The sequence below is a fragment of the Balaenoptera musculus genome, chromosome 6 (assembly GCF_009873245.2).
Source record: "Balaenoptera musculus isolate JJ_BM4_2016_0621 chromosome 6, mBalMus1.pri.v3, whole genome shotgun sequence".
NCBI classification, from domain to species: domain Eukaryota; kingdom Metazoa; phylum Chordata; class Mammalia; order Artiodactyla; family Balaenopteridae; genus Balaenoptera; species Balaenoptera musculus.
This window is the reverse complement of record NC_045790.1, coordinates 93,895,241-93,912,199: the sequence shown is the minus strand read 5'-3', so window position 1 is coordinate 93,912,199 and position 16,959 is coordinate 93,895,241. Positions and strand designations below refer to the sequence as shown.

General features: G+C 38.6%; 1 protein-coding gene across 4 annotated transcripts in view; it reads left to right on the top strand.

Moving 5' to 3' along the window:
* LPAR1 (lysophosphatidic acid receptor 1) overlaps positions 1-16,959 on the top strand; it is a 156,473-nt gene that overhangs the window by 57,288 nt on the left and 82,226 nt on the right. For 3 of the 4 annotated variants that reach the window (XM_036856485.1, XM_036856487.1, XM_036856486.1), the window contains exon 2: positions 13,628-13,787. The exons of the other annotated variant lie outside the window; for it this stretch is intronic. In XM_036856485.1, the coding sequence (XP_036712380.1) occupies positions 13,743-13,787 (45 nt within the window). In that variant the 5' untranslated portion in view covers positions 13,628-13,742. The remainder of the gene's footprint in view (positions 1-13,627; positions 13,788-16,959) is intronic. 4 annotated transcript variants of the gene reach the window in all.

The window sequence follows — 16,959 nt, the reverse complement described above, 5'->3', positions numbered from 1 at the left end:
TCCATTCTTTGTTTCTCTTTTTTTTTTTTGCATTTGGTATATTTTATGATTTTTATCTCCTCCTAAGCATTTTAGCTATAATTCCTTGTTTTGTTTTTAGTGGTTGATTCAGCATTTATAGTAGGCTTTAATTTATTTTAAGGTATATTTATTTAATTAAATTAATTATATTAAGTGATATTTTCTTAAGTGATACTTTTAAGTGATATTATAACCCTTTATAGTATAAGAATCTTACAACAGTATATTTACTTTTCTCCCTCCTAACTTTTCTAAAACTTTTATTTCTATAATAAACCCCATCATTATTATTTTTGTCAATTATCTTTTTAGCAGCTTTATTGGGATATAATTCAACTATTTAAGGAATACAGTTCAGTGGTTTTTGATATATTCAGAGCTGTGCAGCTATCACCACGGTGTTAGAAAATTTTCTCCATCCCCAAAGGAAACCCCACATCTGTTATCAGTCATTCCCTATTTATTCTTTCCATTCCCCTGGCAAACACTAATCTACTTTTTTGTCTCAGAGATTTCCCTACCCTGGACATTTCATATAAATGGAATCACAGTATTTGGCCTTGTATGACTGGCTTTTTTCACATAGAATAATGCTTTTAAGGTTCATGCATGCTATAATAGCATTTATTATCATTTTATTTTTTTCTTGCCCAGTAATATTCTATTGGTAAGTCCACTACATACGAACCTTCAAGTTGCAAACTTTTAAAGATGCAAACGTGCGTTTGCATGTCCAATCATGTTAGTTAATGTGTCTGGTGTGAACTACTGTACGTTTCAAGGTACTGTACTGTAAGATTTAAAATGTTTTCTTTATTTTTTGTGTTTCTTTACTTTTCTGTCTTTCTGGTTCTCTCTTCTGTGGTACTCTGTTCTGGGAACTCTCACTGCCTTGAGCTTCTTGGGTTCTCACATCTGCCTCTTTAACTCAGTAAGTTCTGTGGATGCCACCTGGATTTCCCCCGTACTGTGGCTGGACACTCTTGAGGCAGGAAGCTGGGGACATCATAGGGCTCACCTTGTTCTTTTCCCGCTTCTTTAGATGTCCAGTATTTTATAGTTTCTTTCTTTTTTTTTTTTTTTTTTTAGACACACAGTCATCAGGTCCCTGTTACTCTATCTTAGCCCTGTACATTACTTTTCTGTAGAAAATTAAAATACTCATACCACCTCAGGGCACAATACATACATATGTATAATCTTGTTGTGTGTATGTGTTTCTCAAGTGGGAGTGATACATAGATACCTAATTTCAATACAATTTAATTTTTATTGTCTGTAAAAAATTGAATTGCATGTGAACATAGTTTTAATAACTCAGTTGGCAAGCACTGTATTATTAGATAGTTTCTAAAATTTTCTAGTAATATATTGCATTAAGCCCTCTTGTAGCAAAATCTTTGTCCTTAATTAACACTTTCCACAGTATAAACTCCTAGTTGTAGAGTTACATACCCTCTGATTCAACATACTTTTTAGGATCTTGATGCAAACCATACACACACATGCACACATCCATATTGTATTCCAGGAAGATTATCACAGTTTATCTATACCAGAAATAAATTTGAGTGCCGATTCTCTTACGTTGTGACAAACACATCAGAAAGCTGTCTTCCAGGCATAACCTTTTTATGTTGAGGTACGGTCTTATTTTTATTTTTAAAAATTTATTTTATTGAAGTATAGTTGATTTACAATATGTTAATTTCTGCTGTACGGCAAAGTGATTCATATATATATATTCTTTTTCATATTCTTTTCTATTATGGTTTATCACAGCATATTGAGTACAGTTCCGTGTGCTATACAGTGGGACCTTGTTGTGTACCCATTCTATATGTAATAGTTTGCATCTGCTAACCCCAAACTCCCACTCCATCCCAACCCCCCCACCCCCCCACTTGGCAACCACAAGTCTGAGGTACAGTTTTAAACCACTCTTCTTTCTTTCTTTCTTTCTTTATTTTTATTTTTTAAATAAATTTATTTATTTATTTAGTTTTGGCTGTGTTGGGTCTTCGTTTCTGTGCGAGGGCTTTGTCTAGTTGTGGCAAGCGGGGGCCACTCTTCATCGCGGTGCGCGGGCCTCTCACTATTGCAGCCTCTCTTGTTGCGGAGCACAGTCTCCAGATGCGCAGGCTCAGTAGCTGTGGCTCACGGGCCTAGTTGCTCCGCGGCATGTGGGATCTTCCCAGACCAGGGCTCGAACCCGTGTCCCCTGCATTGGCAGGCAGATTCTCAACCACTGCGCCACCCGGGAAGCCCCCCCACTCTTCTTTAATTCAGGCCCTCAGAATTGATTTTGACTTACTCTCTGAAAATAACTTGAAATTTAAGCTACTGGAAACCTGAAGTAATGGAAGATGCCTCTGTCCACAGACTCCTTTGCTGTTATTATTATTATTTAAAAAATATATTTATTTATTTATTTTTGGCTGTGTTGGGTCTTCGTTGCTGTGCACAGGCTTTCTCTAGTTGTGGCGAGCGGGGGCTACTCTTCATTGTGGTGCGTGGACTTCTCATTGCGGTGGCTCCTCGTTGTGGAGCATGGGCTCTAGGCGCGCGGGCTTCAGTAGTTGTGGCTCACGGGCTTAGTTGCTCCGTGTGTGGGATCTTCCGGGACCAGGGCTCGAACCCGTGTCCCCTGCATAGGCAGGCGGATTCTTAACCACTGCGCCACCAGTGAAACCCTCCTTTGCTGTTATTAACTGTTATTCTGGGCTGAATACTTTTCTTATCACAGCTGTAGACTTCTGCATTCTGGCCAGCTATTTTGACACTTTGCCCCCACCCGCATTTGCTTTCCCTTTTTCCCTCTTTCCCTTCCCCTTACACCCTTCTATTCTAAGTAATCTGTGAATTACTTCTGATTTTAGAAACATGCACTTGCTCTTAGAAGGAACTATCCCCCAAGACTCCTCCATTGGCTCTGGTTGGAAGAGTCTAGCTCAGCCTGAGGGTTGGTTATAAAGTTGTAATCTCCTTGTCCTGAAACCTGTGGACTGCAGACTTTCCAGCATGGCTCAGAGGCTCACTCCATGAACACTCCTCAGTAGAAATGTATCAACCCTATCTATGCTTCCACTTTCTTGCGCGGAACTCTTTATTACCGTTAGTCTTTTCAGGGCTCTGGCTCTGGGTCCCTGTACAGTTGGCTGAGTCAAGGCACGCAGATACTAAAGAGATCAGGAGTTTAGACATTGTGGGTCTTGGGTAATGGAAAGAAACAGGGTGGTAGTAAGTCTGTCTCTTATTCAAAGAGTAATTCTTTTAATTGTCCTATCTTTCAAGAGGGTTTTCTCAGTCTTTTGAGTTGACTTCTCTTCCTTTGTTCTCATCGCCTAGTTCTTCTTGCTCTCTCCCTTTATGATTGAGCACCATTCTTTTTTTTAAAATTTTTTTTTTTGAACTTACATGGTGTGTTTCTCTTTTGGCCAATTTCTGACCCATTATTCCTAAACTTCAGATTTCCTCCATTTTCTAAATAATATAGCACAAAGTAGCTTGAGCTTGAAACTCTAAATAGAGTATGGCCAATACATCCTTGGCCCTAGTAGTGACAACTGTTCTGAGATTTTTCTGAAAATTGTGTTTTTACAATTCCTGGTTATTTTGACAAGTTGCAGGATAGCATCTCTCCCCAGCAGGAGCACTTTCCAAAAGGGAAAACTGTATGCCTGTCAATACAGTCTTTGAAATCCAAACGGTGAGTTTATTTAAATACTTCTTGGCCAGTTCCTTCAATCTGTAGAATCCTGAACTCTGAACTGTTAAAATACGTGTAAAACAGTGCGACTCTGGTGCTTGTGTTTCTTTTGTGCAGGCAGCACAAGCAGGATGGGCTAGCTGTATTCCTGCCTTTGAATGCATTAGCTGAGTGCCATGTGGAAAGAACGGTAGACTTTTAGGCCAAATGTAGGTCTGATTGAAAAGCTGGAGAAGCAAATGGAAAAACTGATCCTATATGTGGAAAAGGAAAGATTTTTAAGAGCATGAAATATACTGTCTTCAGTGAGTATATTGAAGCAAGATCTTGGGTCTGATCCTTTGAAGAAGAAAGTTTCTGCTGCCATAGGTAGAAGGTGGTATTTTAAAACAAAACATGAGGAAATTATTTGGTCTCTCAAGTGCTTTTCTGACTTCCTTGTTCTAAATCTGCATGTGAAGCAAATGGACTCTGAAAGTGATCACAGCTTTCTTCATCCCAGCTGGACCATTTGCCTCCCTGTTTTTATGGGAAGCAGTGGTAAGGATAGGAAGCTCAGATAAAAAAGTGTAGCACTGCCATCCCTTTGTCACCCATTTCCCCTTTTCTCTTTTGGCTCTTTAAATTTGGCCTGAAATTCCTCTTTTAGCAACTTTAGAAATAAAACAGTATTGATTGACTCTCAAAAGGTGAAGAATGTTTTCTTTTTTCTTGCGATTTCCTGGAGTTTTTAACTTCGTTCATTACAGTTACATGCATTTCAGTCATATAGCTTTTCCTTTAGTAGTTATAATAGCTGCATTTTTAGGTCACCGTTATTATCACAGATATTCTTTGTTTACATGTATTGATAAGAAGCTCATGCCGAGGCTCTCCTGAGCACATTAATTTGATTTGACACATGATTACCTGCATTATGTCATCAAGTGGAGATTTCAGGGTGAAATAAATCCTGATTATATTTAATACACGTGCCTTGTTCTTGCTATTGCAGGTAAATGACACCTTGGCTGAATGTATACTTTTTGAGTCATTCTATATCTCTGACAAAATAATGAAAATTGCTTCTGTGTCTCGTCATCTGTTGTGGCCAAGCTGATGACTGTGTCCAGCCTAAGTTTTTCCCTTTGTGATTTGATTTTTCCCCACTTTGTTTTTTAATGGGAATTCTTTTAACTCTTGAAGTTTAATTATTTAACAAACCTGCATTTTAACTGTGGTAACATAGAAGTGACATGTAATTTACCATCTTAACCATTTTCAAGTTCAGTAGTGCTAAGTATATTTACATTGTTGTGAAACAGATCTTCAGAATTCTCTTCATCTTGCAAAATGGAATCTCTCTACCTATTAAACAATTCCCTGTTCCCTCCTCCCCCAGCCCCTGGCAACTACCATTCTACATACTGTCCTCTATGAATTTGATTGCGATAGGTACCTCATATAAGTGGAATCACAAAGTATTTGTCTTTTTGTTACTGGCTTATTTCACTTAGCATAATGTCCTCATGGTTCACCCATGTTATAATATGTGCCAGAATTTCCTTCTTCTTTAAGACTGAATAATATTCAAGTGTATGCGTATACTACATTTTGTTTATCCATTCCATCTGTCCATGGGTTGCTTCCACCTTTTTGTCTATCGTGAATAATGCTGCTATGAACATGGGTGTACAAATCTCTCTTTGAGACCTTGCTTTCAATTCTTTTGGGTATATATACCCAGCAGTGGAATTGCTGGATAATATGATAATTCTATTTTTATTTTATTTATTTATTTATTTATTTATTAAATTAAATTTTATTTTTTTTAACATCTTTATTGGAGTATAATTGCTTTACAATGGTGTTAGTTTCTGCTTTATAACAAAGTGAATCAGTTATACATATACATATATCCCCATATCTCCTCCCTCTTGCATCTCCCTCCCTCCGACCCTCCCTATCCCACCCCTCTAGGTGGTCACAAAGCACAGAGCTGATCTCCCTGTGCTATGCGGCTGCTTCCCACTAGCTATCTATTTTACATTTGGTAGTGTATATATGTCCATGCCACTGTCTCACTCTGTCCCAGCTTACCCTTCCCCCTCCCCATATCCTCAAGTCCATTCTCTAGTAGGTCTGCATCTTTATTCCCGTCTTGCCCCTAGGTTCTTCCGATCATTTTTTTTTCTTTTTTTAGATTCCATATATATGCGTTAGCATACGGTATTTGTTTTTCTCTTTCTGACTTACTTCACTCTGTATGACAGTCTCTAGGTGCATCCACCTCACTACAAATAACTCAGTTTCTTTCCTTTTTATGGCTGAGTAATATTCCATTGTATATATGTGCCACATCTTCTTTATCCATTCATCTGTTGATGGACACTTAGGTTGCTTCCATGTCCTGGCTATTGTAAAAAGAGCTGCAATGAACATTTTGGTACATGACTCTTTTTGAATTATGGTTTTCTCAGGGTATATGCCCAGTAGTGGGATTGCTGGGTCGTATGGTAGTTCTATGTTTAGTTTTTTAAGGAACCTCCATACTGTTCTCCATAGTGGCTGTATCAATTTACATTCCCACCAACAGTGCAAGAGGGTTCCCTTTTCTCCACACCCTCTCCAGCATTTATTGTTTGTAGATTTTTTGATGATGGCCATTCTGGATAATTCTATTTTTAATTTTTTGAGGAACTGCCATTCTGATTTGTGTAGGAGCTGAACCATTTTACATTCCCACTGGCAGTACATAGAGGTTCCAGTTTCTCCACATCCTTTTTTTTTTTTTTTTTTTTTTAGCAACCATTCTAATGGATGTGAGGTGTTATCTCATTGTGGTTTTGATATGTATTTCCCTAACTATTAGTGATGTTGACTATCTTGTCAGGTGCTTTTTGGCCATTTGAATATCTTTGGAGAAATATTTATTCAAGTCTTTTAATTTTTAGTTCGGTTGTTTGATTTTGTTGTTGTTGAGTTTTCTTTATATGTTCTGGATATCAATTCCTTTTTAGATATATAACTTGCAAATATTTTCTCCCATTCCATGGATTATCTTTTCACTCTTGATTGTGTTTTTGTGCACAGAAGTTTTAAATTTTGATTTAGTGCATTTTATCTGTTTTTTCTTGGATTGTGTTCTTTAAGCCTAAGGACTTCTAATCTTTTAAGAAAAGTTTACTTTTATTGTTAAATAACTTCTGTTCCATTTGTTCTTCCAGGGGTACCAATTATTCTTATATTGAATCTCTATTTTCTGTGCTCCACAGCCATAATTTCTAATCAGTCTATTAACTATTTTTAGCATAAGCACGTGTGACTTTTCTTAAGCTTGTCTTCCGTGGCATCAACTTGGTTTTCTGTAGTGGCACTTCTGCCTGTTATAGTTTTAAATACATTTTTGGTTTCAGCAGTGATATTTTTTTCCTTTTTTTGCTTTATTTTTTAATCAATGTTAAAATTATTTAAATGTTCAAATGTTTGAAATTTAAAGTGTCAAATAGCTATATGAGGCTTTCTAAGAAAAAGGAATTCTTTTCTCTCTCCCTGCCATTTACCTTCCCCATAGCTACCATTTTCAGTTGGTTTAGCTGCTTCATTGGGTATTTGCATTGCATCACTAAGACTTGTACTTTTTGATACATCAGTTTCAAGTATTGATAGACATCCTTTGTGGAAGATGTGCTGCGTGCATACTCCCCTCCTGTACCTCTTCATCCTGATATAGTTAGGTCGTGATTTTGATCAGACCATATTCAGTGTTAATGTTACTATGACCTTGTTAATGTCGTTCACAGTGGAGCCATTTAGAATTCATTTAGCATTCTATGGATCCTTTTCCTCTTCTGTAAATTCTTCTCCTTTAAATTTTAATTATTCTTCTTATGTTTTCTTATTATTCTTCTTATGTTTGCTTATTATTTTTCTGTGTGCTTATTAATTTATTCTATGTGCTTAGGATTCTATGTGCTCATTCAGTCGCAAACTCTTTGTCAGTTCTAGAAATCTCTCAACATACCCAGACAGGTGGTTAGTCTGCAAACCTACTTTGTGAGTCCACTTACCTGTCATCCAGCGATGTCCTTTCACAAGTAGGCCAGGCATTCCCTTTATTTTTCTCCTGAATTGAACTCCTGTTCCTGTATCCCATGCCTTCATTTTGATTAGTTTCCTCCCTGTTTTGCAAAGGACATCCTACAACAAGATTGTAGACTGTAAATCACTTTCTTCATTGTCCATTGTCTTCTAGCTTCTAGATTGCTGTTGAGAAATGCAGGGACTTTCTGATGCCTATCCTTTGTTTATGAGCTCCCCCCATCACATTCTGATCAGTTACAGGAATTTAAAAAAAATCTTGTGTTTAAAAAAATCATGATGATGTGCTTAACGTGGGCATATTAAAATCGATGCAGGTGGGCAGGTATGCATCAGTGGACCCTTACAGTCAACAAACTTAGGACTTGTCACTTTAGGAAATGTTTTGAGTTTGTTGTTTGATCCTCCCCCCACCCCCGTTCCATTTCCTTTATTTTTTTTTTATTCTGGAATTGCTTTTATTTGGCTGTTAGATCCCCTGGATTAGTCTTCTAGCTTTCTCACTCTTACTGTTCTGTTTTCCTTCACTTTGTTTTTTGGCTGTACATTTTGGGCAAGTTTCTTAACTTTATATTCCAATCCTTCTCCTGCATTTCCAATGATTGGTTTTTAAGTCTCCTGTTGTTGTTTGAATAGGTGCAATATCTTCTTCCTGATGTTACTGTTGTTAAGGTCTTTTCATCTACTCAGATTCAAGAGAAGAATCTTCCAGTCTCAGCCTTTAGATATAAAGCTGGCTTCAGATGCTTAAGATAAATAAATAGATAAATAGAAATAGATAAATACTGAGAAAGACAAGCTATAGCTCTGACCTTCCTCTATCACGTCATCTTGTCTGTCCAGGTTTGAGGTTGAGAGTTTCTTCTGTTTGGTTTCTGCTGGACTCTATAGAGTATAGAGCTCTCTGAAGAAGGATACACACGTTTCAAGTCTGAAATTTTTTCCTACCTGATCTAAATGGCTCTATTTATGTGTAACACTTTTCTAAAATTTTGAGGATAAATGTATCCATTCCTGGTTTCAGCATTGATGACTTCTTTCCTCCTTTAGTACTTTGTGTTCATCTGTTCTATTTTAGGAATGGAAGCTTTGAAATCTTTAGTCATGTAGGCCCCACCCAAAGCTCTGGTTTATCTTCTGCTTCAGTAATACCGTTTTCTGCTTTTTTATTCTGTTTTCTACTTTATTGACTGCCTTCATTCAAGTTCATAATTCATAATTTTTTTGTTAATGCCGACTCATTTCTGAGCTCATGTTTTTCTGAAGTTCTCTTTTATGTAGTATACCTATCTTCTTAAGTAAATATTTGCTCTGATTCTATAGTCTTCCTTCTCTTGAGCCCCATAATATTTTTCATTTGCCTGGTGGATTTGGATTTTTCTGTCTCTTATCCTTAGAGAATGAAGTCTATGCATATTCAGTATCAGGTATTGCCCTGCATTCTTTCTAGAGACTGAAATGAGTCACTGTTTGACTCAAGTCCAGATGAAGGAAAAAGGTTAGCTTTATAGTAGATAAATTTGCCAGTTGGAAATTCATCTTCCTATGAGGCCTAGGAAAAGAGCCAGCATCAGCTCCAGAAGTAATCAAAGGGAACATTTGTCTCAGAACCAGAGACTTTTTTTTAAGGTATTTGGTGTGGCACTCAGTAATTAGCAAGATCATTGTCACTTGGCATGGCTGCCCATATCAGAAGCCAGCTGGTAGTGCTTTTTTCCCACATATTTTCTGGGCCAGTCATTATGGCCACATGTAAATTAGAAGTAAATACAGCCAGAGATTACTTGCTCAGTTGGAGCCATGAACCCCTTTTAAGGAGCCGAGTGTATTTTAAATGTACTCCAACGCTCCCTGGCTTAGTTCACTCCAGCCGTCATCCCTCTGAACAGGGAGCAACATTGTGAGTCTATTGGGGTCTCATTTACTTATTTTCTGTCCACCTAATTACAATTTCACATGAAGGGAATGTTGAGCCTTAAAGGTTCTCCAACCTTCCATATTGATTCTTTCCAGTATATTTCTGGAAGTTTAAGCAATAGCTGGGATCCATCTGTGGCTTCTAGGGTTGATTCAGGGTATTTCCTTTTCTTATATTCAATTGGTTATTTTCCGTTAATCTAGCACAGAACCATGAGCCTATGTAGCTTTCTTACTTGTAAATGGTATTTTATCTATCCATTTTTTAAAAAATTATTTTTTTAAATTGAAGTATAGTTGATTTACAATGTTGTATTAGTTTCAGGTGTACAACAAAGTGATTCAGTTATATATACATGCATATCTATTTCTTTCAGATTCTTTTCCCTTATGGGTTATTACAAAATATTGAGTAGAGTTCCCTGTGCTGTACAGTAGGCCCTTGTTTGTTACCTATTTTATGTGTGTGTATATATATACATTTTGAACTATAGGGAGGGATTTTGAGGTAATTCATACCCAAAGACTGTAAAATGGATGAATGGGCAAGTCAACAGGTGACAAAGCTCATATTCTGCAAGTGAGTGGCATTAGATGTAGTTTTGCAGTTTTGAGAAGAATGATATAGATTAGAAGTCATGCCTAGAATGGAAAATGGGGACAACTAGGGAATAAGAGAATGGGCAATAGTGACGGCCAAGGGCACCTGCGGTTAATGGAGCTGACTCACACTGCTTTGTGGTTTCCTGTACCTGGAGCTCAAGCAAAGGAAGCAGAGAGTTACGGTGAGGGCAGGCTATAAGAATTGCAGGGCAGGTATCTAAATACTTGGAAGAGTTCAAAGAGGGATGAATTTCTTTAAAAATTCCGTGCAACTCTGTAGTTGGCAGTCTGGGGCTCTGGGAAAGCAGGACACAAGATGTCAAAGTAATCCAGCTTACTTGGCCAGAGACTGAATGACATCATTATTTAGGATATTGTCTTTTTTGTCATCACATCTCTTCCCCCATGATTTGTACAGTTTTGTAAATAGGCTGGGAAGTAAATAGGTTTCATAAATGTAATTTTAAGACATTGCTCCCCGAGAGAGCTATTTTATACCCTTTGAGGTAGTATTGCTTAGCCCTTATATTTTAAGAGTTAAGTAACCATATCCCATCTTACAAAAGGCTCTTATAATGTAAGAATAGGTTCAACATACACTTTTATGAATCTTCTAGTGTTATACACTATTATCTCAGAAATAGAGATCTCTTCGTCTGAAAAAAAAAGGTTTAACAAAAGCATCAAAACTCGATATGTCTTAGATGCTTTAGGGGAAGACAGTTAATGGTCTGTCTTGATCTTCTTCTTCAAAATATGAAACTAACAATCTGTAGTATCTACTATGTAGCTCAGGCATGTGTCACATAAATCAAAACTAGGGGCACATCATGAAAGTTTTATATGGATGAGAGCAGCCCAGGGTACTCTGTTTCAGGGTTTGGGGAAAGAGTTACTCTGCAGAACGTCTGACTTGCATCCTGCTTCCTGAAGGACTTTCTGAAATTTTTGCTTCAAAAAACTCCAAGCACTTTCTCACTGTTAATTTTTGTACACTTGGAGGGTTCATCTATGGAAAGGCCCTGGGGTGGGTCCTGGTTCAGGTCTCTGCTCCATCATTTCCTGACCACATGACTGGGAACAATGCATTGAGTTTCTCATCTATGAAATGAGTTGACAATATCTGCCTTAAACTGTATGTGAAATGATTGTGCCAGTGCTCGGCATCTAGTAGGTGTTCATTAAATCCCAGTCTCCTGCCCCGCCCCCTTTGGCTGTCAGCGGTGATGCCAGATGGCATATTTGTCACATCTGTTTCGATATCCCTTTCCCGACTGCAGGCTGGGTGCCCAGCATTCACCTTTTGGGCAACTCTGTGTACTCTGATTATTGAAAATATTTTATGGTTTTATCGCTTAATGATTTAGCTCGGCAGAAGTGATATTGGGCCAGCACACAGAGCGTGAGTCTTAGCATAGAATCTCGCTTGCCTGCTTGTTTTGCTTTTTGGTTATCATTGTTTATATATTTATATATTATATAATATATTTATATTTCATCTGTCCACTCCACATATAATAGAGCAAGAAGATGTGACCTGTCAATACGTGAGAAGGAAAAAGGAAAAATACAAAAGTAGGGGTGGCACAAAACGGTGTCAGAAATAAGTTCAGTACAAAAGAGTGCGCCATAGGGCCCTGTAGTTTTCCCAGGGTAGGCTCGGCTCTCTGGCACCCCTCATGAAAGAGGAAATACACTCTGTGGATGTGTGCCTTTCTCCTGGGCTGTTACTTAAAATCACAGTGTGATAAACAGCAGGTATTTTTCCCGCTAAAACTGGGACTGAGGAGAACATCACTGTTGTCTTAGGGCAGCTATGGAATTTTGTGCGGAATATTAGACCAAAATGTGGCTTGACAGCTTTACTTCTTATCTATTAATAAAAATAGTCACTCTAACAGAAAGGTAGAGGAAGAAAATAGGAAGTTGCCACGGTTCTAAACAGCTAAAACCTAAAGTGATTAAAACTACAGTATGAAGGATAATACACAGAGACAGGATAAAACTCAGAATGTAAGGTTCAAAAATCAGAATGTAAGTTGCTGCCAAACCTTGATTGTTTCTTAGGAAACAGTTCTTCTGAGGTTATGTGACTTGCTCAGCATAATCCAGCTAATAGAAAATAGTGCCAGAGGATTTGGCAAAGACTTGGGTTAAATATCCAACTCTGCCATTACTTAACTGCTCAAGACTTGGATCTTGTGATCCTGGTTCATAACTTTTACTATTATGAAGAGTATCCTTTGGCAATAGTTTGAAAGTATTCCAGTGTTATCTTGCATGCTGCTGAAACCAGAAAGTATATTTACAGACAAAAGCTCCCTGCAGGCAGGGACAGGCTCAATTTTATTCATTATGCCGTTAGTTCACTGTAGATGCTCCATAAATATCTTTTGAATAAAAGAAGGAATATTGTAAGATGGTATGAAAACAACCTAAAAGTGAAAAATTTTTCTTAAAATGAATGTATTTTCTTAAATTCTTAAACTGGAAAAATGTCCCCTTCTGGACTAAATTGCAATGTGGAAATTATCACATAGGTCTAGCATCCTCTCCCTAAGGATGTCGAGAGGAATTGAGAAATGTACTCTTCCTCATACATGTGGAAGTCTGATTTACAAAGCTCCCGCCCTCCCCCAACCCAAGTACTTTACTTTTTCTTGTGACCGACTCACGTCTATAACTCTGGGGCATCTTCCTTTTCTTTAATCCTGAAAGTGGTAACAAGTTCCCTAAAGAAATGTAAGCATGGAACACATTCACTTATGTCTCACCTGGGACTGGGACTTGCTCGCTGCTCTAGGGCTGGTTCTGCCATTAGTGAAGAGTAAGCTTCCAGTCATCTCTCTTCTCCAACCCGCACGGTTTTTCATCTGCTAATGGGCAGGGTTGAACTGGGTGTCTCTGAGACACTTGATACTATTATTCTTTTTGCCCTTTGTCTATAAACTGTCAGCTCTTAATTGTGAGTCACTCAATTCCTTTGTTATTTAATGACAGGGCGGCTCTTCCCTCTGCCCACTCTCCCTGTCTTCACAACTTGAAGTCACCTGCCCCAAACATCTAGCTATCACACCAAGTTGCATTCAGACTTATGAAAATACATCAGCTGATTTGGATGAATGGTACAGAAGTCCTCCCATGAGATGTTAGATGCTCCCTCCCGGGTTCCTCTTTTCATTAAGCTGGTAGTTGGCATTTGGTACAGGGGATTTTTCACTTCCCGTGGCCAAAGGTACTTCACTCGCATATGCTAGTCCTCCGAGGCTGACGGTGGGTTTTCCTATCCTTTTCCAGGTACACAGCTGCTCCTAGCATGACCGTGATCTGATCAGCAACCACGAGAACCTGACTCCCGTGTGGGGTGCCTTAGTGCTGGGGCCTGGTCACCGCCCACAACTCCAGAGCTGCCATGGCTGCTGCCGCTACGTCCACCCCTGTCATTTCACAGCCCCAGGTGTGTGATTCAAACCTGCACAGCTCTGGGCTCATCATAGTTTTGTTGAGTATTTCAATTGAGTTTCAGAAAGTGTCTTTCACTTTGGAGATCATGTGTCTCCTTTGAAGTATCATTTGGTGGGGATTTTTTTGAAGAGTATTTTTGTGAGGGAGGTGCTTATGGTTTTCAGTGCCTAGGGTGTCTGGCCGTTACCGTAGGCATCAAACTCCAAATCAAGACAGTCAGTAGTAAATCCTGCTGTTGGCTTTTTTAGGGTTTATTTCGGAACAGATCTAATCTTTTTTTTTTTTTTGGCTGTGTTGGGTCTTCATTGCTGTGCACGGGCGTTCTCTAGTTGCCGCGAGCGGGGGCTAGTCTTCCTTGCAGTGTGTGGGCTTCTCATTGCGGTGGCTTCTCTTGTTGCGGAGCACACGCTCTAGACGTGTGGGCTTCAGTACTTGCAGCACGCAGGCTCAGTAGTTGCGGCACGTGGGCTCAGTAGTTGTGGCTCGTGGGCTCTAGAGTTGTGCACAGGACTTAGTTGCTCCATGGCATGTGGGATCTTCGCAGACCAGGGATGGAACCCATGTCCCCTGCATTGGCAGGTGGATTCTTAACCACTGTGCCACCAGGGAAGTCCAGAACAGATCTAATCTTACAACAAGTTTTCTGAATGTCGTCTTGATGTCCTCCTCTTATAATGATGATTATTTTGTCTTGACCTGTTCTAGTAACTTTGAGAAGAAAATGCAATTCCAGAAACTTCTGAACCACAGTAATATGAGTTACTTTTTCTGTCCAGTGAAGAACAGTCACATGGCAGGAACATTGTTCTCACTGTTTTACAATCTGATCTATTGAAGTATTAACCGGACTCTTTCAGTTTCAGCAGGCAGCGTGGTATAGCGGGAAAACAGACTTTGGAGTCATTAGGCCTGTGCTCACATCTCAATTGCTGGATAAGGTGCCTTAGTCAGGCTAACCTCCCACAGCTTCCATTTCTTCTCATGTAATCATCTTTCACAGCATGGTTATGGGGATTAAAGGAGAGAAGCTATGCAAAGCACGTAGTGCTCAACAAGTGTGGTTTCCCACTTGCTCTTCCTTTATCTTCTCTTCCTTTTGGACTGTGACCTCTGATCGCATTCACGAGAATCACTTTTAGGCCAAGGTTGAAGAAAAAAATACACCTTTGAGAAAAAGCCATATTGATTGAAATTTGAATCATTATGATACAAAATATTGTTCCATACTTTTTTTTCTTTGTATCATTTTGCAGGCTACTAAATTTTGTATATATTTCTTTTTTTTTTAATTGAATACAAGTTTTATATGATATGGGAGCCTTCTTAAGGAAATGGAGATCTGAAGAAACAGACCTATGTATTTTTATACTGGGTGGGGTTTTTTTAAAAATTTTTTTTGTTTTTTTATTGAAGTACAGTTGATTTACAGTGTTATGTTAGTTTCAGGTGTACAGCAAAGTGATTCAGTTATACATATATATAGAGAGAGCGTGTGTGTGTGTGTGTGTGTAAAGAAGGGGATGGAGGGAAAGGAAGAAGGAGAGGGAGAAAGGAGAAAGGGGCATTTCTACTTGATTTACTATAAATGCTTTTCTTCTTGTCTGGAAGACCTTGGAATTTTATCATATGGAAAGTCATTGCTGATCCTTAACATTATAAAGTTTGTGGTATCATTTTCCAGGATGTTTAGTGTTATCACCATCATGTGTATTTCTGTTTCTGGTAAATGGATCATTGCCTTTTCAACACCTCATTTACTTTGGGTGTTTGGTTTCCATTCCCCTCAGTAGTGTTCTTGGTGCCCGAGAGAGAGACATGGTAAATGGGTAAAAAGATTTACTGCCTGTTACCTGAGGTCACCATTTCAAAGTCCACTGCAGCTGTTCCCTCGCAATGACTATTCTTAGCCTTTTGTGGAGTGAGTTAGGCCCTAGGACAGGTTTTCTGGACAGGGCATTCCAGCATCCCAGTCTCATTGCTCTCTTTTGTCAGCATTTCCAACAGCATCATCTTATCTACACATCTTCCCTCTTACACAAGCTACTATCAGCCGGTGAGTAATGTAAATATTTTTAAATGACTCATTTAATGAAAATGTTTAGCACCGCCTTAGGTAGAAAGAGGTCATATTTAGTATAACCACTTGGGGGAATATATACTCTTGTAAAGTCTCTGTGGGAAAGTAAATTGGTCCAGTCACTCTGGAAAGTAATTTGACAGTATCTGTTAAAATTATAGACCTTTGCATATGCTCTGTTCCCATCTTGGTACCTATGTTAGAAACACGTGAGTCCAAGAAGATGTGCAGGAAGATATTCATTGATGCATTCATTGAAGGCCAAGAAGTACAAAACTTTCTAATATTCAATAGTAGAAGGACTTAATATAGTCGGTCATGTTGATATGATTTTAATACTGCAGTTAAATGATGGATATCTGTCTATCTCAGCACAGCTCTGTCTCCTCAAGATATCTAGTGGAGTGAAAAGAAAGCAAGATGCAGAATGAAACTTACAGGAAGATATCATTAAAACTATGAAACAAGACCATATGTTTTTAGGGATAAACATATGGTACATTATGTAAATGCGTATAGTGAAAAATCTGTAACACACATTGTCAACGGGAAAGAGATTGTCCCCAAGAGGGCAAAAATTGGATCTTGGGAGATGAAAAATCCCTCCAGAGCTTAACCTTGCCTGATGAAATCCTATTCCTTAGTACTTAATTTCTCCTTAGGGAGAATTTGAACTTAATTAAAATTTCCTCCTTGAGCGTCACCAATAGAAAAAAAAAAAGTTAAGAAACACTGGTCCAGAAGGATACACAAGGCTCTTCAGTCACATTGCCTAGGTTCAAATCCTGGCTCCAGTATTTCGTAACTGAGCCTGTTGGGGGAGAGGAGAAAAGGTATTCACTCTCTCAGTGCCTTGGTTTCCTCATCTGCAAAATGAGCATCATCATGAAAAAGTGAACTTCATAGGGTGGTTTTAGGGTTGAAATGAGATCATGTGTGTAGAACTTAGAACAGTATCTGACACATTGCTCAATACATCTCGGTATTTTTCAGCAAGCACTGTGGCAGGCCTGGGGATGCAAGAGTTAAATAAGATAAAGAAGGCTTTTGCCCTGTCAGAGTTTATAAATGTAGTGGGAAACACACA